The sequence below is a fragment of the Myotis daubentonii genome, chromosome 1 (assembly GCF_963259705.1).
Source record: "Myotis daubentonii chromosome 1, mMyoDau2.1, whole genome shotgun sequence".
NCBI lineage: Eukaryota > Metazoa > Chordata > Mammalia > Chiroptera > Vespertilionidae > Myotis > Myotis daubentonii.
The window spans coordinates 94847016-94873187 of NC_081840.1; the positions used below are offsets into that span (position 1 = coordinate 94847016).

At 42.1% G+C, this 26172-nt stretch overlaps 3 protein-coding genes across 8 annotated transcripts in view; 2 read left to right on the forward strand and 1 right to left on the reverse strand.

Moving 5' to 3' along the window:
- Positions 1–22752, reverse strand: part of CDC123 (cell division cycle 123) — an 80543-nt gene extending 57791 nt beyond the window's left edge. For 2 of the 3 annotated variants that reach the window (XM_059711278.1, XM_059711268.1), the window contains exons 1-4: positions 22619–22752; positions 14695–14766; positions 5364–5421; positions 4772–4804 (exon numbers count right to left, since the gene is read on the reverse strand). In XM_059711278.1, coding sequence (XP_059567261.1) covers positions 4772–4804; positions 5364–5421; positions 14695–14766; positions 22619–22692 — 237 coding nt within the window. In that variant the 5' untranslated portion in view covers positions 22693–22752. The remainder of the gene's footprint in view (positions 1–4771; positions 4805–5363; positions 5422–14694; positions 14767–22618) is intronic. The other variant, XM_059711272.1, reaches the window with a different exon arrangement.
- On the forward strand, positions 10106–10760 carry LOC132242482 (protein max-like). Its single transcript, XM_059711263.1, has one exon. The coding sequence runs from the start codon at positions 10184–10186 to the stop codon at positions 10586–10588; it is 405 nt and encodes a 134-aa protein (XP_059567246.1). The 5' UTR covers positions 10106–10183; the 3' UTR covers positions 10589–10760.
- An 89-nt stretch (positions 22753–22841) lies between the features above and the next one.
- Positions 22842–26172, forward strand: part of NUDT5 (nudix hydrolase 5) — a 39245-nt gene continuing 35914 nt past the window's right edge. The window contains exons 1-2 of one of the 4 annotated variants that reach the window (XM_059711293.1): positions 23022–23164; positions 23850–24029. The gene's annotated coding sequence lies outside the window, so the exon portion shown is untranslated. Of the gene's footprint in view, positions 22982–23020; positions 23169–23849; positions 24030–26172 lie in introns of those variants that run through there. The other 3 variants (XM_059711284.1, XM_059711302.1, XM_059711286.1) reach the window with 3 other exon arrangements.

The following is a 26172-nucleotide window of genomic DNA, read 5'->3' on the forward strand; positions in this document are numbered from 1 at the left end:
AATACAGTAGAAGGAATATACAGCAGATTAGGGGAGGCCAAGAATCAATCAGTGAAGTATTTGATAGGGTAGAAAAAGTCATACAATCAGAGAACAACAACAAAAAAATTAAAAAATAGGACAGCATAAGGGATGTGTGGAACAATATGAAAAGTAACAATATTCGCATAATAGGTGTCCCATAAGGAGAAGAAAGTGAGCAAGGGATAGAGAACAAGGTTGAAGAAATAATGGCAGAAAACTTCCCTAACCTGCTGACAGAAAAAGTCACACAGGTTCAGGAGGCACAGAAAGTCCTAAGAAAGAAGAACCCAAACAGGCCCACACCCAGATACATCATAATTAAAATGTCAAAACTTAAAGACAAAGAGAGAATCTTAAAGGCAACAAGAGAAAAGCAATGTGTTACCTACAAAGGAGCTCCCATAAGGCTGTCAACTGATTTCTCATCAGAAACTCTCTGGGCCAGAAGGGACTGGAATGAAGTATTCAAGATATTGGAAAGCAAGGATGTGAAACCAAGATTATTATATCCAGGAAGGCTATCATTCAAAATAGATGGTAAAAGAAAGAGCTTCCCAGACCAAAAAAAAGGCTAAAGGAGTTTATCACCAACCAACCAGCACTAAAAGAAATGCTAAGGGATCTGCTGCAATGAGGAAAAAAATAGAGAGAGGGCATATAAGCATACAGGATTAAAATGGCAATACATAAGTACCTATCAATAATAACCTTAAATGTAAATGGATTAAATGCTCCAATCAAAAGACACAGGGTAGCTGAATAGATAATAAAACATCAACAAAATACATGCTGTCTACCAGAGACCCAGCTCAGAACAAAAGACACACATGATGAGTGAAGGGACAAAAAAAATGTTTCCATACACATGGAAATGAAAAAAAAGCTGGGGTAGCAATACTCATATCTGACAAAATAGACTTCAAAATGAAGGCCATAAGAAGAGGCAACAAAGGACACTACATAATACTAAAGGGATCGATCCAACAAGAGGATATAACTGGTAAACATATATACACCCGATCTGGGAGCACCTAGATATATTTTTAAAACTTCTAGAGGACTTTAAGGGAGAGATTGACAATGATACAGTCATAGTAGAGGACTTTAACACCCCACTGACTTCACTGGATAGATCTTCCAGAAAAAAATTAACAAGGAAATACTGACTCTATAAGACACACTGAATCCAGCTGGATTTAATTGACATTTTAGAACATTTCACTCCAAAGCTGCAGAATACACATTCTTCTCAAGTGCACATGGGTCATTCCCAAAGACAGACCACAAGTATCTACAAGTTCAAGAAGATTGGAAATCATATAAAACATCTCAGATCACAATGGAATGAAATTAGAAATCAACTACAGTAAAAACACTCAAAAACATTTAAACACATGGAGGCTAAATAGCATGTTAATAAACAATGAATGGGTTACCAATGAGATAAAGACAGAAATCAAAAACTTCCTGAAAACAAATGAAAATGAATACACAACAACAAAACCAGTACTGAGAGAGAAGCTCACAGCACTACAGGCCTACCTCAAAAAACAAGAAAAATTAATAATAAATTATTTAACTCTGCAACTTAAATAATTAGAGAAGAATAAGAAAACACAAGAGCAAGTAGAAGGAAGAAAATAATAAAGATTAGACCATAAATAAATGACTTAGAGACTAAAAAACAATACAAAAAAAATCAATGAAACCAAGAGTGGTTCTTTGAAAATATAAACAAGATTGATGAATCATTAGTCAGATTAATCAAGAAACAAGGAGAGAGGACCCAAATAAATAAAATCAGAAATGAAAGCAGAGACACAACAACTGAACACCACAGGAATACAAAGGATTGTAAGAAAATACTATGAACAACGATATGCCAACAAGCTGGACAATGTGGATGAAATGGACAAATTCCTAGAAAAAGTACAATCTCTCAAAACTGAATTAGGAAGAAACAGAAAATCTGAATAAGCCAATAACAATTGAGGAAATAGAAGCAGTAATCAAATCACTCCTAGCAAACAAAAGCTCTGCTGACAAAGTTGGAGGGATCACAATACCAGATTTGAAGTTATACTACAAAGCCACTGAATTCAAAACAACCTTGTACTGGCACAAGAACAGGTATATAGATCAATGGAAGAGAACAGAGATCCCAGAAATTGAACCAAGCCATTACGCTCAATTAATATTTGACAAAGGAGGCAAGAGCATACAATGGAGTCAAGACATTCTCTTCAATAAATGATGCTGGGAAAATTGCAAAAAAAAAACATGAAACTAGACCACAAAATTACATCATACACAAGAATAAACTCAAAATGGATAAAAGACTTAAATATAAATTGTGAAACCATACAAATTCTAGAAGAAACCATAGGCAGAAAAATCTCAGACATCTCTAATGGCAATATGTTTATGAATACATCTCCTAGGGCAGAGGACTAAGGAGAAAATAAACAAATGGGACTACATCAAAATAAAAAGCTTCTGCACAGCAAAAGAAATCATCAACAAATGAAAAGGGAGACCACTGTATGGGAGAACATATTTGGCAATGATACATCTGATAAAGGGGTAATACCCAAAATATATAAGGAACTCATACAACTTAACAAAAGGAAGACAAACAATCCAATTAAAAAATGGGCAAAGAACCTAAATAGACACTTCTCCAAAGGGGACATACAGAAAACCAAGAGACATGAGAAAATGCACAAAGTCACTGATCATCAGAGAGATGCAAATTAAAACAATGAGGTATCACCTCACACCTGTCAGAATAGCTATCATCAAAAAAAGAAAAAGAAAAAAAGAATAGTTACCATTAACAAATCAACAAATGACAAGTGCTAGTGAGGATGTAGAGAAAAGGGAATCCTAGTACACTGCTGGTGGGAATGCAGACTGGTGCAGCCATTATGGAAAATAGTATGAGTTTCCTCAAGAAATTAAATATGGACCTGCTATTTGACCCAGTAATCCCACTTCTAAGAATATATCCTAAGAGACCTGAAACACCAATCAGAAAGAATGTATATACCCCTGTTTATAGCAGCACAATTTACAATAGCTAATATCTTGAAACAGCCCAAGGGCCCATCAGTAGATGTGTGGATAAAAAAGCTGTGGTACATTTACACCATGGAACACGATGCAGCAGTAAAAAAGAAGGTTCTCCTACCCTGTGAGATAGCATGGAGGGACCTATAGAGTATTATGCTAAGTGAAATAAACCAGTCAGAGAAAGACAAGTATCCCATGATCTCACTCATATGTGCAATATAATGAACAAAATAAACTGATGATCAAAAGAGATCCAGAGTCATAGAAGCTTAGAATATACTGCGGAATCTCAGAGGGAAGGCGGGGGGACAGTGGGTGGGTAGGAAAAGATCAACCAAAGAATCTTTAATGCATATATGCATAACCCATGGATACAGATAATAGGGTGGTGAAAGCCTGAGCTGGAGAGTGGAGGTGGGTTAAAAGTGGTCAATGGAGGGAAAAAGAGGACATATGTAATACTTTCACCAATAAAAATTTTTAAATATATATATACATTAGGCTCTGACCAGGTAGCAAAGTTGGTTAGAGCATTGTCCCAATACTAGTACATGAAGGTTGTGGGCTCCATCCATGGTCAGGGCACATACAAGAATACATGGATAAGTGAAACAACAAATTGATGCCTCTCTCTCTCTCTCCTTTTCCCTCTCTCTCTCCTCTCCTCTCTTCTTCTCTCTCTCCACACCCTCTTCCTCTGTCTATAAAATCAATTAAAAAATATTTTATGTTACACTTGACAATAATACTCTTACTCTGAAAAATTATAAGCTTAATCAACTTTTACATTTTTACACAAGCTACTGATTAATGTCATAAAGTCCTCTACTCTCACTTAAAAGAAATTGTAATGTTTTATGATATTTAAATATATGTGAGTAAGTGAATATAGATTTTCACTTTAATTTAGCTCCCATAGATCTAGACTTGATTCCTTCTTTTAGAACTTACGAGAAACAAGTCAAAGCATCAATTATGAACGTAAAATATTTCCTTTGTAATCAAAGGGGGAAAGAGCAGGCCATGTTTGCCTATAAGGAGTGATTCAAGTTATTTTTCAAAATAATACATAATAGCCCTGGCCAGTGTGGCTCAGTTGGTTGCAGCGTAGTCCCATGCATTGAAGGGCTGCAAGTTCGGTTCCCAGTCAGAGCACATACCTGGTTTGCGGGCTCAATCCCTAGTTGGGGCCCTACGGGAAGCAACCAATCAATGTTTCTCTCTCACATCAATGTTTCCCTCTCTTTCTCTCCTTCTCCCTCCCTTTTGCTCTAAAATCAATTTTAAAGAATTTTAATAGCCGGACTGGCATGGGTCAGTGGGTGAGCGTCTACCTATGAATCAGGAGGTCACAGTTCAATTCCTGGTAGAGGTACATGGCTAGGTTGCGGTCTCAGTCCCCAGTGGGGTGCATGCTGGAGGCAGCCAATCAATGATTCTCTCTCATCATTGATGTTTCTCTCTCTCTCCCTCTCCTTTCCTCTCTGAAATCAATAAAAATATATTTTAAAAAACTTTAACACTAAATTTAAAAAATGATAGTAATACATAATAGCCAACAGAAAAACATGACATTTGAAAGGGTGAGTAGATGGGAATTCAGAGGCATGCACTGAAGCCTGAAGCAGCTGTGTGATAGTGTGAGGCTGTCCCTAGGCTGGCGCTCTGCTCTTACCGTTAGTGTGGCTGTGTTCTCATCATCTGACCACTGCATGAAGAAGAGAATAGAAAAAAACATTAAATGTAGATAATGTACTGGGCTTCCAAAAAAGCAGTACTCCATGTAAAATTTATACATAAACAGATGACATGTTTTCCTGAACACAAAGTATCTATATATATATAAAAAGCCAGCGACCGGAACACTGTAATGACTGGAACAACTGGTTGCTATGACACCCACTGCAGCCAGCAAACCGGCCCGATCTGGGGTGGGGCTGGCCAGCCAACCTCCTGTGGCCCCTCCCCCCGGCCGGCCCCACCCCCAAATTGCCCCCCCACCCCAATCGGGGGCAAGGCCCGCCAGCAAATAGCCCACGGCCCCTCCTGTCCGGCCCTGATTGGGCCCCGATCAGGGTCAGGTTGGCCAGACCCCAGCCATGCACAAATTCGTGCACTGGGCCTCTAGTATGTAAATAAAGGTATACATCAAAGTGAGATTTTCATGTAATTTCTCACTTCAATGAATATATGCTAAGAACTAAAGGTCAGAACTATCTCAGAGATCATTGAAATTAGAACAATCTACAGAATAGAGTAGAACCAACCTGTATTTCTTCTGCCTCATCATCACTGTCTGGCTGAGAACATGTTGGAGGATCTTCCCTAGAAGGACATGAAGCAAAAATTAAGAAAGAAAAAGGCTGTGTACCATGTAGTCAGAATTTCAGGTGAGTATGTAAAAAGCCTTTCAATTGAAGCATAATATTAGGAAAAGTCCACTTTTTGAGACAGAAACTAATAAAAACTAATATAAAATTAATGAGAGTACAACAAAGATGGCAGAATAAAAACTTTCTGCCCACTTTCACAAATCACTTAGAAATAAGGGAAAGAAAGCTCAAAGTCCTCCTCTGGTAACACCAAGAATCATCCACAACTCTTGAGGCCAGTCATGAGAAAGTGCTGCCAGAGACCAGGAAGGTCAAACGGGATGAAGGAAGACCCAGAGGAAACAAGTGAAGAGCTGTTCTGAACAGCTGAGGGAACACCCCTGAGGGCAAGACTCCTTAGTTTATACAGTGAAAACAGCGTGTGGACTGGTGTCCAGAATTACCTGAGTCTGGACTGGCAACACAGAGAGGTATGGGGAAGAGAGTGAGAAAGAAATACTCAGACACACTCTCTTTGAAGAAGCAGGTATGGAAAGGAGGCATCTGTCCTTGCTTCCCCAGTCCCCTTCTCCAGCTTAACCCAGAGATGGAGGAAGCAGAGCAGAAAAGCAGGTAGCATGAAAGCCCACACCCCACCCATATTAACTGAGCACCTACTATGCCAGGTACTGTGCTGGGTGCTGAGGAAACAATGACTTAGTACAGGCCACCATGGAAAAGAGTTAAGTAACCACATTCGTTCATTCATTCACTCACTCAACAAATATTTGCTGAACACAGACTGTGCTGAGTTATAAATGTAAACAAAACACGCTGAAGAGCGTTCAGCCAGGGGTGAAAGGAATGTCCTGTATTCGGAGGTGATGGGACAGGAAGCATGAAGAATCAGGAGCTAAAGCAGCCAACAACCATTTCCTCACTTCTCTGCTAAGAAAAACTCCAACTTGTTCAGATATTAAGTGCCTCTGTGCCTCATGGACTTCCCCCCAATCACACAGTGACTACAGACCAGTCCCACCAATCATGGTTACTCCAACTCCTTGCCAAAGAGGGACCAAACCCTGACCAACAGTTGCTAGAGATCCCTGAGAAAGTTCACCCTGCTTTTAAAAAGGGACATGAGACAGGACCTCATTTATTCTTACCTTTGGACATGGTAGTGTGAGAACATGATGTCTGAAGCTACTACAGCAAGTTGGACTTCAGAAAGGAAAACCAAGAAATTCAGAGAAGCTAATTTCTAGTCCTAACATCACTGAAGTACCATACTTTTCCATAACTGCCATGCCTTCCGGCTTATCCTATCCTATATAATAAAAGCCTAATATGCTAAGTGTCCGCTCGTCCGGTCATTAGTTCAACCAATCAAAGCATAATATGCTAATGATATGCTAAGGCCGCTCAACCACTCGCTATGACATGCACTGACTACCAGGGGGCAGACAGTTGACCGGTCAACCAGTCGCTATGATGTGCACCTACCATCAGGGGGCAGAGAGTCGACCAGTCACTATGACGTGCACTGACCACCAGGGTGACTCCGGCTGGTAGGTTAGCTTGCTGCTGGGGTCCAGCCAATAGGGACTGAGTGAGATGGGCCGGACATGCCCTGTAGCCCTCCCGTGCTCCCTCCATGGCTGGCCAACTTCCCACGTCCCTCCCTGGCCCAGATCATGCACTAGTGGGGTCCCTCAGCCTGGCCTGTGCCCTTTCGCAATCCAAGACCCCTTGCAGGATGTCGGAGAGTTGGATTTGGCCCGACGGCAAAACGACTGTTCGCTATGATGCGCACTGACCACCAGGGGGCAGATGCTCAATGCAGGAGCTGCCCCCTGGTGGTCAGTGCACTCCCACAGGGGGAGCACCACTCAGCCAGAAGCCGGGCTCAGCGCTAAGGGTATCCTCTGAGGGTTCCCCGACTGCAAGAGGGCGCAGGCTGGGCTGAGGGACCCCCCTCCGAGTGCACGAATTTCGTGCACTGGGCCTCTAGTAGTTATATGAAATAACATACTGGCCTCACTGTTTAAGCCATTTTTAAAGATGGATGTCTTAGTCTGTTCCGGCTACTATGACAAAATAACATAGATGGGATAGTTTGCCAACAGAAATTTATTTCTCAGTTATAGAGGGTGGAAATCCAAGATGAGGGTGCCAGCAGGGTCGGGTTCTGGTAAGAGCCCCCTTCTGGCTTGCAGATGGCCACCTTCTTGGTGTCCGACACAGGAGAAGGAGCTAAGAGCTCCGTGTGATCTTTTATAAGAATGCTAATCCTAGTCATGAGGAGTCCACCCTCATGATACTGGTATAATCACCTCCCAAACACCATACCTCCTAATACCTAATATCTTTTGAGGTTAAGATTTAAATATATGAATTTGGGAGCCATACAAGCATTCGAATCATAGCAAATATTCTATTACTTGCAACCAAAATCATCCCAATTGACACATGGAGCAAACATAGAGGGCACTGTGTGTCAGGTGAAAGAGAATAGGTAAGAGTTTGCACAGCAAAAAAAACCACACTTATTTCATGGGAGCTGAAACTGAAGAAATTATATTCAGAGACTTTTTCTGCTTTTTATTTTCTATGTAACAAATAACTTGGAAACGTAGAGGAAAGCATTCAATTAGGAATTTTACTTTCTGGAACAAGGTACTCTACTACACTAGAGTTAAGAGCATAAACTGGTACAACAGTGAAAGCTATTGGGCTATACTGGTCAAGAGTCTTAAACATTTTTATAACCTTAGATCTATAATTAGAGTCTAGGATTCTTAATGTACAGAAATAATCATAAATGCAAACAATGTTCTATATAAAAATGTTTGTGTTTTTTTGGTTTTTGTTTTAATATATTTTTATTGATTTCAGAGGGGGAGGGAGAGAGATAGAAACATCAATGATCAGAGAAAATCATTGATCAGCTGCCTCCTGCACGCCCCCTACTGGGAATCAAGCCTGCAACCTAGGCATGTGCCCTTGACCACAATCGAACCCAGCAGGCCAACACTCTATCTACTGAGCCAAAACTGCTAGGGCCAAAAATGTCTGTTGAAGAATTATTTTTCAGTAAGGAAAAGTTGTAAATGACCTAAATATCCAACAACTATGAAATTAGGTCAATTACAGCAAATGCCTATACATGAAAATCTTGCAGTTGTAGAAATAATGCCATTTTTTAAAGCACAGAGAAAATTTATGCTATGGTGGTCAATGAAAAAAGTAATATGAAACTATATAGTATGTAGCACGCCCACCACTTAGGCTATAAAGTGTATTTAAAAAGACTAGAAAAAAAAATGTGCCAAAATTTGAACAGTATTTGTTTTCAGAAAGTGGAATTATGGGTGATTTTTCTCTGCTCCTTCATTCTTCTATGCCGTTGTCGAGTTTACTACAATGGCAAGTATTACTTCTATAATTAAAAAAAGAAAGTTAGGGGCATATTTTACAAATGATATAATTCTAAGCATTCATATTGCTCCTCCTTTCCATGTTTCAGAATTAATCTTACATAAAAAAAGTTAAGTCATACACATTCCCAGTCTATGCTTAAAAGAAAAAGAAAAAGATGCCTAATGAATATATCTCAATATCTAGAAATAACTTACTGGCCTACTCACAATAAAAAGACTATTCAATAATTCTAGTTCATTAACACCAGTGTATTTATTTGTAACTATACACCAAGCATGTCAAACTCATGGCCCACAACGAATATTTCTGCAGCCATGCCAATATAACGGTGTGAGCAGTTATTTACAATTATGAAAGGAAATAAGTCTCCTGTCAGATCCAAAATTACTGACATTCACCTTGGGTCAGTTTTGAAAGTAATCACTGTGAACAAGATTTTCCCTGAAGTAGGAAAGATACTAGCGGAGAAGAGATGCCAAGTGTCAGGAAGAAAACATTAATTTTATCATTGCTCTTATTCTTTTTTTATACTATACTTTTCTAAATAAACCTACGTTTCTATGAAAATTGAAGTTTGTGTTTTTTTGCGGCCCACATAAACTTAAACCTTGTTTATTTGGCCTGTGTTAGTCTTTGAGTTTGACATACTTGCTATACACTGTATCCCTTGATTCAGGGATATATTTCATATAATGGAGCTAAAATGTTCATATAGTAAAAGATGCAGCTGTGGTATTCTATAAATAATACTTTAAACACACACACTCATTCAAAAAACTATTACTATCTGAACTCAGGAAGATAAAAAGATTAGTATAGCAAGGAACATACTGAGAGGGATACACACCTAAGCCCACATGCAAAACACAGAGTTTTGGTTTTTTTGGTTTTGTTTTTTTTTAATATATTTTATTGATTTCTTACAGAGAGGAAGGAAGAGGGATAGAGAGTTAGAAACATCGATGAGAGAAACATCGACCAGCCGCCTCCTGCACACTCCCCATCGGGGATGTGCCCGCAACCGAGGTACATGCCCTTGACCGGAATCGAACCTGGGACCCTTGAGTCCGCAGGCCGACGCTCTATCCACTGAGCCAAACCGGTTAGGGCCACAAACAGAGTTTTAAAAAGACATGTTTGGAGTGAGAAGGTGGTTCTCGCCTGTGTTGTGTTTGTGTGTGTGTGTGTGTGTGTGTGTGTGTGTGTGTGTGTGTGTGAGCGAGCGAGCGAGCGAGCGTGTGGGGGGACTTGCTTGTTGTCGGAACTTCCCCCTCCCCGCGACCCTTACCCCTCCCCTGGCACTGCTGCAGTGGCCGCTCCCTGGCCCATAGGAAATGAGCAATAAGGATGACATCGAGGTGGAGAGCGACGCTGACAAACGGGCTCATCATAATGCACTGGAACGAAAGCGTAGGGACCACATCAAAGACAGCTTTCACAGTTTGGGGGACTCGGTCCCATCACTCCAAGGAGAGAAGGCATCCCGGGTCCAAATCCTAGACAAAGCCACAGAGTATATCCAGTATATGCGAAGGAAAAACCACACACACCAGCGAGATATTGATGACCTCAAGCGGCAGAATGCCCTTCTGGAGCAGCAAGTCCGTGCACTGGAGAAAGCGAGGTCGAGTGCCCAACTGCAGACCAACTACCCTTCCTCAGACAACAGCCTCTACACCAACACCAAGGGCAGCGCCATCTCTGCCTTCGATAGGGGCTCGGACTCCAGCTCAGAGTAGGAGCCTGAAGAGCCCCAAAGCAGGAAGAAACTCTGGATGGAGGCCAGCTAAGCTCTGCCGGGCAGGCCAGCATAAAAACTGTCTCCTCCGTCGTCTCATCCTCCTTTCAGTTCATCCTTAGAACCCTCAGAACCATTTAAGAGACTCTATTTTTTTCCTTTCTCTCTTTTTATTTTATTTTATTTTTACGTAGAAGCTCTTGGACAACAGCTCTCGTTCTCCTTCCCCACTTCCACTATTTTTTTTTTAATGTTTCCCTTCAGGGATTCCCTGTCCCCACCAGGAATTTTTAAACCAAAACACCGCAACTTGGCAGCTTTTTCTGTGGAGGACAGACGGCTGGCTGGACCTCTGAGCACATGGTGTCCTGACCACCCACCAGCTCCTCTAGCCCTGCCGGGCACAGGCCTGGAGGACTCCTACCCCTCCCAGGCCTCCCCGGGCCACCCTTGCCTCTGTTTGATAGACTTTGTGAATCTGTGGACTGCTCTACTTTAAGAAGATGACTGATTAAGAAGTGATGAGAATTAAAAACCTATTTATCGCTCCTGTTGAAAGACCAGATCCTTGAAGAAGTTTGTGGTGTGAAAGGAAGTGGGGACAGAGTTGCAGCACAGTCTTGGGCTTGTTTCACTCCTGCTTCTCTCAGCCAGCCTTCAGGAGGGCCCCCGGACACCTGTGGTGTGGGGGGGGGCGTCAGCAGTGAAGTGGCTGCCAGAGGGTGCTGGGGGTGGGAGGGCAAGGAGGGAGGAGCGGGTGGGGTAGAGGTTTTGTATTGAGGGCCAGTGATGATGTTTTGATATTTATTTCCTGCTACTGAAATTTGAATCTGAGTGAATTGTCCCTATTTCTGATGATGTCGGTATTGCAAAGCGACAGATTCATAAAGTAATGATAAAAAAAATAAATAAATAAAGACATGTTTGAAAAAAGCTACTCAGTGATAAAACGCAACTTAGATGAATCACAAAAGCATTATATTGAATTAAAGAAGCCAGCCCTAGCTGATTTGGCTGAATGGATAAAGCGTCTGCATGCGGACCAAAAGGTCCCAGGTTCAATTCTAGTCAAGTTTATGGACTTCAGTTGCAGGCTCCTCCCATGCAGGAGACAACCAATCGATGTTTCTCTCTGTCTTTCCCTCTCTCTTCCACTCTCCCTAAAAATCAATGGAAAAATATCCTCGGGTAAGGATTAACAAAAAATATAAAGAAAGAAGCCAGAGACACACAAAAATACTATGATTCCATTTATATGAAGTTCTAGAACTGACAAAACTAAGCTATGGAGATAAAAATCAGACGAGTGTTTGCCTGGGTGGGAAAATGGAGGTAGGAAGGGGAGACCAAAAAGAGATACAAGGGACTTTCTGGGGAATGGAAATGGTCAATATTTTCAACGGAGTGGTGGTGAAACAGTTGTATATATTTATCAAAACTTATCAAATTATACATTCAAGATCTGTGTATTTTACTGTAAATGTACTTCATATAAATTATACCTATACTAAATTTGTTATTAATCCTCATCCAAGAATATTTTTTACATTGATCTTTAGGGAGAGTGACAGGGAGAGGGAGGGAGAGAGGGGAAAAAGAATGCGGGGGGGGGGGGGGCGGGAGAGGAAGAGAGAGAGAGAAAGAGAGAGAGCGAGAGAAAGAGAGAGGAACACTGATGTAAACATCGATTAGTTGCCTCCTGCACGCACCCCAACCAGGGCCAGGGATCAGAACCTGCAACCCAGTACATGCCCTTGACCGGAAATCGAACCCTCAACCCTTTGATGCATGGGCTGACACCCTAACCACTGAACAACACTGGCCAGGGCTAATTTTCAAGTTTTTAACTATAAAAGTAATACAATCTAAAATTACTACATTTTTGCCCTAACTGGTTTGGCTCAGTGGATAGAGCATCGGCCAATGGATTGAAGAGTCCTGGGTTCGATTCTAGTCAAGTGCATGTACCTTGGTGCAGGCTCAATCCCCAGTAAGGGGTGTGTAGAAGGCAGCTGATAGATGTTTCTCTCTCAGTGATGTTTCTAACTCTCTATCTTTCTCCCTTCCTCTCTGTAAAGTCAATAAAAATATTTTTTAAAAAGAAATAAAATTACTACATTTTTCAAATCAAAGGCTCAAAAAACACTGCTTTTCTCAGTCTGAGCAAATGACATCTCATTCATCAAGTTAGTTGTTCAAACAAAAATTCTTGCCACTTCCTTCTCCATCACTGAGTTCTGAAGGTTGCAAGAAGTGAAAGTCAAATCCATTCACTTCTCTCTGCTTCAATGTAACCTTCTTAGATCAAGCCACTATCCGCTCTAACTTGGTCTAATGCAGTATCAGGTTCCTAACTGGTCTTCAAGTTCCACACAGTAACCAGTCATTGTTCACAAAATGAAATCTGCCAAAGTCACTTTCTTGCTCAAAGAACTCAATACCTGAGTTCTCAATAAATTCTAGGATCTTTAACTTAACTCCCACACACATACCTCAACCTGAACCCTAACCATCACTCCCATTTCAGCACCTGAGGCTCCCACCATGTGACCCTCTCTTATTGTTTCCTGCAGGTGAATATCTTTCGCGCCTCAGAGCCCTCCTTAATGCTATTCCCTCAACCTGGAAGATTCTTCCCTCCACCACTCAACTGACTACCTTCTACCCAAACTTCCTTTCTCAGAGGCTCATAAATTACTTCTTCAGGGAATTCCCTGACCCTCCCTACAACCCTCAGCCTCACTCCCACCCCCAGCAACTTAATATTTCAGTGGCCTCCCCATTACCTTCACAGCACTTATCACAATTTTCACATATATTTACTGGCATGTTTGTTTAATGATCAGACTAAATTAATGCTGACAAAAGCAGTCAGTATTTCTTAAGAACATACAATATACTAGGCATTGGGCTAAACATTTTACATAGTATCCGTTTTTATCTCTGCCACAACCCTATGAGGTTACTTCTCTGACATCAGTCGCCCATTCACAGAAGAGAAATCTAAGGCACAGAGAGCTATCAGTTTTACATGATGAAAAATGTTCTGGCCAAAACCGGTTTGGCTCAGTGGATAGAGCGTCGGCCTGCGGACTGGGGGGTCCCAGGTTCGATTCCGGTCAAGGGCATGTACCTGGGTTGCGGGCACATCCCCAGTGGGAGATGTGCAGGGGGCAGCTGATCGATGTTTCTCTCTCATCGATGTTTCTAACTCTATCTCTCTCCCTTCCTCTCTGTAAAAAATCAATAAAATATATTAATAAAAAAAAAAAAGAAAAATGTTCTGGAGATGGGTGGTGGTGATGGTTGCACAGCAATAAAATGTACTTAACACCAATGAACTGTACACTTTGAAATAATTATAGTAAATTTTATGTTATGTGTATTTGAGCACAATAAGACAAAACTTTTAATAATTCTAAGGGAAAATCATTTCCAACCTACAATTCTAAAAAAAAAAAAAAAAAAAAAAAGGTCCAGCAAGGGTTGGTATTAGGCTACTTTAGAAAGGATAGTGAGGGATGAGCACTAAGATAACAAGATTTTAGCAGAGACCTGAATGAACACATGGAACATCATTAAATTATATAATACTTAAACCTCTCCAAGTTTACACTAAAAAGACTAAAGCATGGTAACTTCTTCCTTTTACAATTAGAGGAACTACATGAACAGAGAAGCACTGAGGTGGAGTCACGGTGAGTTAACTATGGGAAACAAAAGGCTAAATACTTAAAAATGATACACCCTAGTAAAACTTTCTGTTTGCAATGAACAATGAATTTCTTAAAATAAGTGAAGGATCCCAAAGGGTAATAACATGCCCTCTCTGCCCCACCACCAGTCCTCCCCATCCCCATTTCCTAAAGGCAGAGAAGAAGGAATTGCCCATTTTCATAAACAGTAATTATTAGAGAAGTACCCAATTTTGAGAATCTTATTAATTGAGCATTGACAAAAAAAACAAAGGATCAAAATCAACACATAGTTTTAACTAGGAAAAAAGGGGAGAGAATGGTGCATTTTATATGGCAATGGCTGAGATTTAGTCAGTACAACATTCCTTTATGGTAAAAGTATTAAAAATGGTTTTCTAATATACTTTACCTTCCTGAAACGACCAGAGTTCCATCATCAAGTAAATAATCCTTCACATTCTGAGGAAGTGGAAGAATGACACTAAAAAAAATAAAAATGCATATACCAAAAAAGGCATTATTTAAAAAGGCCAACCATAAGCAGAAAGAAAAAATTTCCATACTCAATTTTTAAAATTACTTGTTCCCATTATACAACTATGAAGTGGAAAATGTTAATGATGTACATTTGGTGGCGGCAGACTAGAAATTAGAATGTGAATAAATATTTTGGTAAGCTAAATTAGGTTCATAAAGTTACTACAATTATCTTTGTGATAAAGACAAAAGTCAGCCAAATCCAAAGAAGCAAGCTGAAATCACAGTATGAAAGCAACAAACTCAAAAGAATTCTGTGTGAGTACAGTGATTATATGCCTTTAGGGAATTAGAGACAAGAGATAATTGCAGCAACACAGGAAGTACAGCAAACAAATCAGAAAAGGAAGAGCATCTGGCCACCTTCTAGGAGAGAGGCCAGAAGTGGACTTAAGCTTCTGGAAACCGTTCTTTGGCTGGCCATGAGCACATAAGCCTAAGAATACATGTGATGTGTGGATGCTTTTGTGCCATCCTACTTAAGGGATCACCAGAGCAATAAAGCTCTTTAACTGGCCATCCTTTAGTTTCATTTGTTTCAGGTCATCATAACTAAGGATTGCAAAGCCATACTTGAAGTCACTTAAAAAACTCATGGGATCATTTGTTTTTTCTTCTGTAACAATAAATCACCAAAAAAATCCTGCTGGATACCTACAGTTAATGTTGTTACTTTGATCATAAGGCATATATATATATATACATATATATATATATAGTAAACAAGATTATGTCCTGCTTACTTTCAGAAAGTCAATAGAGTATCATCAACTTATACTACGCTTCATTTATTTACAGAATAATTTTTGGCACATTACAATGGTTTTTGTGCAAAGAAAAAATTATTTCATGGACTACTTCAGTTTTAAAAATTAGTATCTGATTTATCAAAGTTACAATTTCACACTCAAAAGCCTAGCTCTTCAGGCTTTTATTAAAAAGGTTCAATTACCGAAACCGGTTTGGCTCAGTGGATAGAGCGTCGGCCTGTGGACTGAAAGGTCCCAGGTTCGATTCCGGTCAAGGGCATGTACCTGGGTTGCGGGCACATCCCCAGTAGGAGATGTGCAGGAGGCAGCTAATCGATGTTTCTCTTTCATCGATGTTTCTGACTCTCTATCTCTCTCCCTTCCTCTCTGTAAAAAATCAATAAAATATATTAAAAAAAAAAAAAAAAAAAGGTTCAATTAACAAATCTTATTAATGTATTTATAAACCTGCTAAATTTTAACCAATTTCAAGTGAGCCTCTGAAACTTAAAGGTTGCTTTAAAAAATGTAACTCTATTACAAAAATATATACAGTAGGTACTCGGGTTACGTCGGAGATCCGTTCCTTCGGCGCCACATAACGCGATTTTCGCCGTAAGTTGGAACCCACCTACATAAGCACCTACGTCACTCACATGGAGCACATACACAGCAGTAATGAAGTGAAACAGTAAAAAAAATTTAAAAGAAAGATAACAATTCCTGACCTTTACTTGTGGTAAATAAATAATAAAAAACATAAAGCACATATGTACATACATCGAAATGACGGAACTTTATTTTTTTAATAAATAAATGGGAGATAGTGACAACCATGAAACGATGTACATTGAGTCTGACGTAACCCGAGGAGGACTGTCTATATTCCATTTTCTTTTTAAATACAGGGGTGGGCAAAGTAGGTTTACATTTGTAATACAAACAAGTAATATAATAATTGATAAATAAATAAGTAATACAGCCCTGGCCGAGTTGTTCAGTGGTTAGAGCATGGGCACTTGGACCAAAGGGTCGTGGGTTGGACTCCTAATCAAGGGCATGTACCTTGGTTGCAGGTTCAATCCCAGGCCCTGGTTGGGTCAACAGTGGAATGCAACCAATCGCTGTGTGTCTTCCCCTTCCTCCTCCCTTCCATTCCCTCTAAAAATCAATGGAAAAAATGTCCTCACTCCTTAGGTGAGGATTAAAAAGTAAGCAAACAAATAAATAAATAAGCAATCCTATATAATCCTATATAATAAAAGTCTAATATGCTAAGTGTCCGGTTGACTGGTCAGCTGTTCAACCAATCAAAGCATAATATGTTAATGATATGCTAAGGCTGCTCAACCACTTGCTATCATGTGCACTGACCACCAGGGGGCAGACAGTCAACTGGTCGACCAGTCACTATTATGTGCATGGGCCACCAGGGAGCAGACACGCTCAGACCGGTAGGTTAGCTTGCTGCTGGGGTCCGGCTAATTGGGACTGAACAAGATGGGCCGGACATACCCTGGAGCCCTCCCATAGCCCCTCCCCGGCTGGCCAACCTCCCGCATCCCTCCCTGGCCTCAATTGTTCACCAGTGGGGTCCCTCGGCCTGGCCTGCACCCTCTGGCAATCCAGGACCCCTCGGGGATGTCGGAGAGCAGGTTTTGACCTGATCCTGCAGGCCAGGCCGATGGGACCCCACTGGTGCATGAATTCGTGCACTGGGCCTCTAGTACAAGAATAAACTGTGTTTTATATACTCATAACTGTAAACCTACTTTTACCCACCCCTATATGTCAACTATCTAAATAAGCCTTCCCAGGTATTTAACTCTTATGAAGCCAGCAAATTAACCTGTAAGTATAGTGAATCTAAGGTTCCTGAAAACATTCCAATATTATTTAAAAACTTAACTATTTTCCTTATATAGTTTAACATATCACCATTGTAAACCAATTACACAATTTAAATTGGAACCACAAGGCTAACCTGTTTTATATATACTAGAGGCCCAGAGCACGATTAAATCGTGCACGGTTAGGGTCCCTAGGCCTAGCTGCAATCAGAGCCATGTCCAACGCCCAGCATCGCTCCTCCACCTCCTGGCCCCTGCCCTGTGAACCTCCATGTGCACAGACGCCGCCCTGCCAGGCTCCTTGGCCTCAGCCGCCCACCCCCGTGACGCTCCTCGGCCTCAGCCACCCTGTGAAGCTCCGTGCTCACAGCCCCTGCCCTGTGAGGCTCCTCAGCCTCTGCGGCCCTGCCCCATCACACCGTGAGAGCCAGACCAGTCCTTTGGTCATCTGGGCCCACAGCTCCCTCCTCCGCCGCTGCACCACGGGCAGCCGGGGGCCCACAGCTCCTGCTCCCTCAGCTCCCTAGCCTGGTGTTCAGTCGTCCATCTGGTCATTTAGGTCATGATGGACCCTGGCTCTTTATATATTAGGACTAGAGGCCCAGTACATGAAAATTCGTGCACTCAGGGGGGTCCCTAAGCCCGGCCTGCAGCCTGTCATAATCCGGGACCCCTCAGGTATGGTCGCTAGGCCTGGCTTGAGATCAGGGCCTAGCACAGGGGTGGGCAAACTTTTTGACTCGAGGGCCACAATGGGTTCTTAAACTGGACCGGAGGGCCGGAACAAAAGCATAGATGGAGTGTTTGTGTGAACTAATATAAATTCAAAGTAAACATCATTACATAAAAGGGTACGGTCTTTTTTTTTTAGTTTTATTCATTTCAAACGGGCCGGATCCGGCCCGCGGGCCGTAGTTTGCCCACGGCTAGCCTAGCAGGACTTTCCTTCCCCCAGCTGCAGGCAGCTGGCCCCACCCCCACCGCTGCCACTGCTTGCCCTCTGTCCAGCACTGCCCCCCTCCCCTACCACCGGTGGCCTCCCTCTGCAGGTGACAGGCTGGGGTGCGATGGCTTGGCTGGCCTGGGCCTCCCTCCTTCTTTGCTGGGGATTGGGGCCAGCCCTGCAAGGGGCCATCTGCCTACCTGATCGCCCCTAACTACTCTTCCTGCCTGCCTGATTGCCCCTAACCGCTTGCTTGGGGGCGGGGCCAGACTTGCGAGGGGCTATGGTGGTCTGGTCTCTGGTCATTCCGGTCGTGATGCCTGGACTTTTATTAGTATAGAATAGAGGCCCGGTGTATGAATTTGTGCACCAGTGAGGTCCCTTGGACTGGCCAGCAATCGGGGCTGATGGAGGTGGGGGGAGGAACCGTGGTAGGTTGGCCAGCCGCAGAAAGTTGGCTGTGCGAGTGCACTGACCACCAGGGGGAAGCTCCTGCATTGAGCGTTTGCCCTCAGGTGGTCAGTGAACATCATAGCTACCAGCTGATCATCCAGTCATAACGGTCACTTAGGCTTTTATATATACTAGAAGCCCAATGCACAAAATTCATGCAAGGGGCTCGGCCCTCGCACCGCTGGCTGCCCCAGCCAGTCCTCGCAGCCCTGGCTGGCCCTCGCAGCCCCAGCTGCCTTGGCTGGCCCTTGTAGCCCCAGCTTCATCCAGGAGGTCATCTGGAAGGACATCCAGAAGGTTGTTCAGCTGTCCTGTCTAATTAGCATATTAGCTCTCTATTATATAGGGTAGGTGCTAATTATCCTCAAAATGGCAAAATTTTAAAGATATTAAATAAACTTAGAAAAAATATAAAATTCTTAAGTCTGAATTATTTCATCACCTCTGTTTAATTCTAGTTCTTCCTAGGGTTAAAGACACCCACTAAAGTAACAATGTCACCCCAAGAGAATTAGAGATCACCTTTCCAAGAGAATATGAAGTTTATCTTATCAGGGGCCTGAGACAGAAATGTTGGCAGGAATGCCAGCTCCTAGACATCTGGGGTGATTTTCCTGACCACAGTGAGAGCAGACAGAGTCCTCTTTTATGTCAATAAAGTCTCTCAGTCCCCAAATCCATGATTTCAGAGTCCATGTCATTTGTTTTTTAGTACACTAATTCTCAAGTCTGATTTGAATATGGGCTTTCCCTCCAAGTTGTATCATCCCTTGATTAGATTCAAAACATCTATTTACTGTTTGATTCTATTATAAATTATTTGCATATTCTTCCTATTTGGAGGGTCTACAACTCTTACCTCTATTAGGTGATATCAAGTTGGATTCTAGCTCTCATGAGTCACTGAGTTGTGCAGTCATTTCTAAACTCATCCTTACGATTTATCTTGCATTATATCATGTAAGTCCAGGAGGGTACCAAGGTGATTCCATTAAGAATGCGAAGCCTGCCCTGGCCAGTGTGACTCGTTTGGTTGGAGCTTCGTTCCGTGCGCCAAAGGGCTGCGGGTTCAATTACCAATCAGGGCACATGCCCAGGTTGTGGGTTTGATCCCTGGTAGGGGCACATATGGAAGGCAACAGATCTATGTTTCTCTCTCACATCAATATTTCTCTTTCTCCCTTCCCTTCTTCTCTCTCTAAAGTCAATAAAAATAAAAAATAAAAAAAAAGAATGCAAAGCCTATGAGGGAGAAAGATATAAAAGGAAAAAAATCACAATACAATATGGTAAATGCTGGGCCAAGATGTGCCAAATGCTATCAAAACTCAAAGGAAAAAGGAATCCTGCCTGAAAGACTGAAGCCATAGAACAAGTCATTGCCAGGCACGCTTTACACATAAGGCTGTCAGAGAAGAGCTTAAATTGGTCATTGAAATCTATTACACAGGCAAGAATCCAATGGGCTTAACTGGCAGATGTAAAAGACTTAAATGACAAAATACCTACACCACCAGGCTGATAGAGTTATATATATACAGACAAGTTACTCTAATAAAATTTTAGAGGTAGAAGGGGCCTTTATAAGAGTACTATAACTTTCATGTTTGAGGGAAGAAAGAAAGGTAAAGTGGATGGCCCAAAGTCCTCTAGCAAATTGTTCATAATCCTGAGTCAAAGTTCTAGAACTTACCAAAAAATGTACTTCTATTCTTAAATGCATAATCACCCCAGACGCTAAATAATAATGCTGAGTAAAAAAACAGAATATAATATAGTCTCTCAGCATTAAAGCTGACAATGGCAATGGCAAAGCTAACAATTCCACCCGACTGGCCTGAGCTGTGGAAGGGTATCCTGCCAATATTAGGTTCAGTGATCTCACCACATAAGGGACTACACTGAAGAGCAGGGGTCCTCAAACTACGGCCCATGGGCCATATGCAAATACAAATATTGTATTTGTTCCCATTTTGTTTTTTTACTTCAAAATAAGATACGTGCAGTGTGCATAGGAATTTGTTCATAGTTTTTTTTAAACTATAGTCCGGCCCTCGAACAGTCTGAGGGACAGTGAACTGGCCCCCTGTTTAAAAAGTTTGAGGACCCCTGCTGAAGAGTTTAAAGAGAGTAAAGGATGGTTTCAGGAAGCACAATTTAGTTTTTGACTGTTCAGAAAATCCCACCTCTTGGTTTATTTCTCTCTCAGCTTCATGTGAATGTTGCACATTTTAAGTAAACTAAAATTATTTTGCTTCAGTTGAGCTTTGATTAAATAAAAAATCCAAAATGTAACAACATGCAGCAAATTTGGTTACTATATGCCAGAAACAGTGGCAAGCATCCTAAATGCTTTATCTCATTTAATTCCCATGATAAGGCTGTTACTGTCTCAATTTCCCAGATAGGACTTAGATTACACACTTTGCTCAAGACGCTGGTGGAACCAAAATTCAAAGCCAGGCAGATGGCCCTGACTCCAGAGTCCAATTCTTAACCATTATATTTTACTGCTGAAGACAAAGAAAAAGTACACCAGAGGTTGCAAAAGAACTGCACAGAAAGTAAATGCCCATTTTAAGCGAACTCAGTGTGAAATGTCTGACAAGTTCTCAAACATACCTTATATCGTAGCGACCCAAAACAATTCTATCATTACCTCAGACCTACAGCCTATTTCAATTATGCAAGGTAATGAAAGATTGGCATATCATATAGCAAAATTACTTCTAGGATAGGAGGTAATGTCCACTGCTGCTGTTGAAGCTCTTTTGTTTCGGTGTGACTTTGACCTTCTTCAAATGCAAAGGTCATCCTCCTTTGAGCTATTCTAACCTCCATTACACCATGAGTAATTGGAAGCTGATTCTATGTATGAATAAGAGGATGGAAAAGAATTGTCTTGAATAATCTCTTTATGCTCTTTCAATCCCTCGGTATTTCAAAACAGTTTCCCTCTCTGCGTTTCACACTCTCTGCACTAAGAGGACAGAATGAAAAGCAAGGGACAGTTGATATCTAAATAACTGGAAACTAGGCCTAACGGAGGATCGGGCAAAGAACAGAAAATGCTATCCATGGACATGCAGTTCTTTGCTCTATGCCTCTTAGTGAATGAAAACCTACCCTTGCATCTTGCTCCAGATGGTATGATTGCTTTTGAACATTTGGGGATATCCTCCTAGCTGTCCTGCCTACAATACTTGAATTTCCTGAGTGAAGGATGAAACAGTTAATCCTATGCTTGCCCTGCAAAAAAGGGATGGAGTCCTTGATTGTAGGGTGGAGACCTAGAAAACAAATATTGTTCCACAGCTTTTCCAGATAGCTTCCTCTTGCAGTACAAGCATTCCTAAGAATATGTAGCTATACTAACGCTTTCCATCTATTCTACACCGTCACATTGGAGCTTCACAATATAATGGGGTTAGTGGCAACGCCGGGACTACCCAGTTCTCCTGATCTCCTCCCCTGTCTGAGAATTCTAAATACAATGATGGTGAACTCCCAAGCCTAAACTGGCTTAACCCACTACTCACCAGCCTCTGACCTTCTCTGAGCCATGACATAACCTTCTGGCACACTCTCTGACCCGCAACAGAACGCACAGCAAATATGGATCGACTTCATTAACCTCCCCACCTGAAATATCACTAGGAAGTCGAAATCTCGGCTTTGGCGCTCCCATCCCACAAAGGCCTGCATTTTTTACTTATGCATTTTTTTATGGAGATAGAATTTGCCCCAAAATGTCGCAGTTTCCTTTTGCCATGGTCCCGGAGTAGGCCCCTCCTGAGTTACCTCTTGATGGTGATATTTCGGAAGAGTGGGTACCACGCGGAGAACTGACAGTGCAGCACCTGCTCCTTCTTCATCCTCCAGCCGCCGCCGCTGCCTCTGCGTCCAGCACCTCCCGGAACCTACTTCTCCAGCCCGGAAGTGCCCGCCGAGCTATTTTGGCTCAAGAACTCTTCCGGTCCCTAAAGCAAGGAGGAAGTGGCAGGGAAGGGAGCAGAGGGGGAGAATTGTGGGGCGTACTTTCAGAGCGCGCTTGCACACGCTCACAAACACCCGAGTCGGCTCCCCGAGAAGCGTCCCGGAAGAGTTAGGAGACTTTCAGAAGTGCCCACCCGCTTCCCGCCTAGAGGCGCACTGCCCCGGAAGGTAATCGGCTAAGGCTCCGTCCCGGCGGGGGTTGGACGGGTGCCGGGAGGGCGCGCGTGCGTATCCTCGTAACTGCGAGCGCGGCTACGTCTCATGCGGCGGCGGCTCCGGCTTCCCTGGAGAGTGCAGCCTCGGACTCGTGCATCTTCTTTCGTCCCCTTCCCTTCACCCCCCCACCTTGGAGTAGGTAACTGGGCGCGGGCCAGTCACGTGTAGACCTGCGGGGGGAGAGGGCGGGCGCTCTCTTGGAGCGTGCGGGCAGCCACGCGCGCCTCTCCCGGCGCCGCTCCGGCTCGTGCACAGGCTCGCGTCCTGGTCAGCGAGGGGCGGCGGCCGCGGAGGCGCGGACAGGAGGGCCACGTTCCCAGGGGGGTCCACGGGCCGCAGTAGAAGAGCGTGGGCTGTCCGGAGTAGAGAAGTCAGGAATATCACAGTTAGATACTGATTTGCGTGCAGTGGCTGAAGCATCTGCAAAGAGGAGGAGAGTGACCCCGCTTCTTTCGTGAGGGGGGTTAGGTGAGATAGGACCAGAACCCCATCTGTGCGGCCCTAGGGAGGGAGACTTGGGAGTATAAGAGGAGAGGTACGTTTGGAAAACAGAGGGAAGGAGAGAGGTTTCTCCTGTGAGCGTCGGGCTCATTTATACGAGACCCGAAAAACCAGCAGGAGAAGCCCGGTTCCGTCAGTGCCCGTGCCATGCCGGAATAATAGGACTGGCAGAATCCTGGTCTAACTTCTAATGTCATTCCTTTGCCTCCTCCCTCCCCGTCACCCCATCATCTATTTTCCCTACTCCTTCCGGAACGGGGTATCCGGTAGCGCCCAGAAAATAGGCTATGAAGGAAATTCACTTTTGTTTCTTTTAAAGAACGAAAGAAATGACTAGCTGCTGAGAAACCTGGCCCTTGACTCGCCTGGGGCTTACCCCAGGCACCTGTGCGTAAAGACGCTCCTTTTAGAGGTCTCCTTAAAAACTTCGCACCTGACTGCTCCATCTAAGCAGTTTAAAACTGGAAAAGGAAGAGCCGAGTGCCGGCCTCTCTAAAAGGTATTCATTAGAGTAATGACTAGGTCCTCTGCCTGCCTGGAGTTGGAAATTATTCCGCTCGGGAATATGCATTTGTTTCATGTTTTGTTTTTCTCAAAAATGTTGCAGGCTCTTTTCCTTTAAAGATATAGTTTCAAAGCAGAGGTACATAGGTTATAATGTTGCAGTGTTTGTTAAGGGAGAGGGCAGCGGTAGTGGTTCATAAGTAATTCTGAGATCCACGATCATGCAGTCCTTTCTGTTTTGAAGGGGAAAAAGAAGCAATATTCCACATATGTTAGGAGAATGGTACCAGACTAATAGTAACCTCATGCCAGGTGGGGCAGTCACTCAAATATTGCTGGGATTAACCGAGGAATCAATAGGTTACAGCGAAGGAAATGTTAGCACCGGTGAATTTGGGTAAGGTATTTTCTCTTGAAAATAGGAATTAATAGATGTATAGGAGGAAGAAACCCAAAACATAGTCACTCTGGAAGGAGTAATACAGTAATAGCCCAGGAAACTTTAGTGTGGAGGTTTGTTCAGTGACTTTAGTGTTACAACTGACTTAATATAACTTGTTACACATTTAACCAGCTTCAAATACATTGACATTCCAAACAGATACTCCAGCAAAATTCACTTTCACTATTTTTTAGCCACAGTGTTTGTCTTTGCTTAGCCATAAAGTGTTTCTGTTCATTAAGTTTCTTCAATAAAACCTTTACAACAATGGAAATAGTTGCTTTTTCTCATGCATGTCAAAAAAACATCGTTAGCCAAATGATTGGGTGTTATTGTGCAATTACAGGTTAAATAATGGGGAAAGAAACATTTTCTCTGAATCCATAACATGACTGATCCTTCTATGTTAATATTTCCAACTACCTGCTGGTTTTCTCCACTTGAAAATCTAGCGAAAATCTTAAACTTAGTGAGTCCAAATTTGAACAGTGCACCACCCCTTTCTCCTGATATCCCAATGTCCTTTAAGAGCATCTTCTTAGAATTAGCTTTGGAGACCCCTTCCGCAGAAACTGTTTCAGGAAAAGTAATAAAGGCTCATCTTCAAGGAAGTCAATCTTTTCTTTTGACGGCTACCACCCTAGACCTCTGCTATTCCAAAAGGTTCTTTCCTGTAACCCATTAAACTTCCCAAGGGTAATTAACAGCCAGTTCAATTTTATTCAGCTTAACCCCCACCCCTGCCAAAAAAAAACACACAAAACAACAACAACAAAAAAACACTTTCAGTGCCTTTCCATCATTCCTGTACATATTAAGTAAAGGAAGTCTTCATTTACTTGAGGATAATCGTCAGCAAAGAAAAGCTCACTTAAAGTGAATCTATTTGATGTCCAAAAATCTTACCATAAACTATACACAATAAGGATTAATCAAAATACTACTTATAAAAAAACCCAAAATTTTAGTCTTATGATTATAACCAAAACTATCAAATAGAACTATACTAATTGATTCTCTGTTCATTGTAATAACTTCTATGCAATTATTCTGAAAGAATGTAGAGTGGCATCTTAGACATGTGCAAGCATTTGATAAACGTTTCACTTTAACACACAATCATAAAGTTACTTTTGTAAACACTGATCCTCTCCCAGTTAATTTCTTTCATAGTGCCTTGTTGATTTCTCTACCCAGTGACTAAACTGTTCCAACTGCCTGACCTTCATTTGTCCATCGGATGCTTTGCTTACGATTTGAGCTCCTATGTCTATTATTTGGCTGAAAATAAATGGTGTTCATAATACTCAACTTTCACCAGGGAGAGATTAGCCAACATATAATTTCATGGTATTTTTGCTTCATTTTGCAACCTCAGAAAACTGCAGATTGAGATTCATGAATGGTAATAATTTGAATAAAACTAATGAGCCTGAGTCCAAATATCACAGCCTGGCTTTTGAGATTCTCAGTTTAACTTCTTGAAACTTAACTTCCACTTATCCAACTATTTTTACTAATAGTAAAATACTCAAGTTTGTTCAAAAGTAATCACTTATCTTCCTTCAGTAGAGAACTGTAAAGCTAACTCCAAGAGGAGCAACAAGAGTCTAGCATGCCACTTAGGATTTTACCAAAAAAATTCTGAGATGTTCTAAATTAAAATTACAGCTTCCACAGAGTGAGAGAAAGAGAC

Excerpts from the sequence above, each read along its gene's own strand:
- LOC132242482 (XM_059711263.1), top strand. The coding sequence starts at position 10,184 with ATGAGCAATAAGGATGACATCGAGGTGGAGAGCGACGCTGACAAACGG.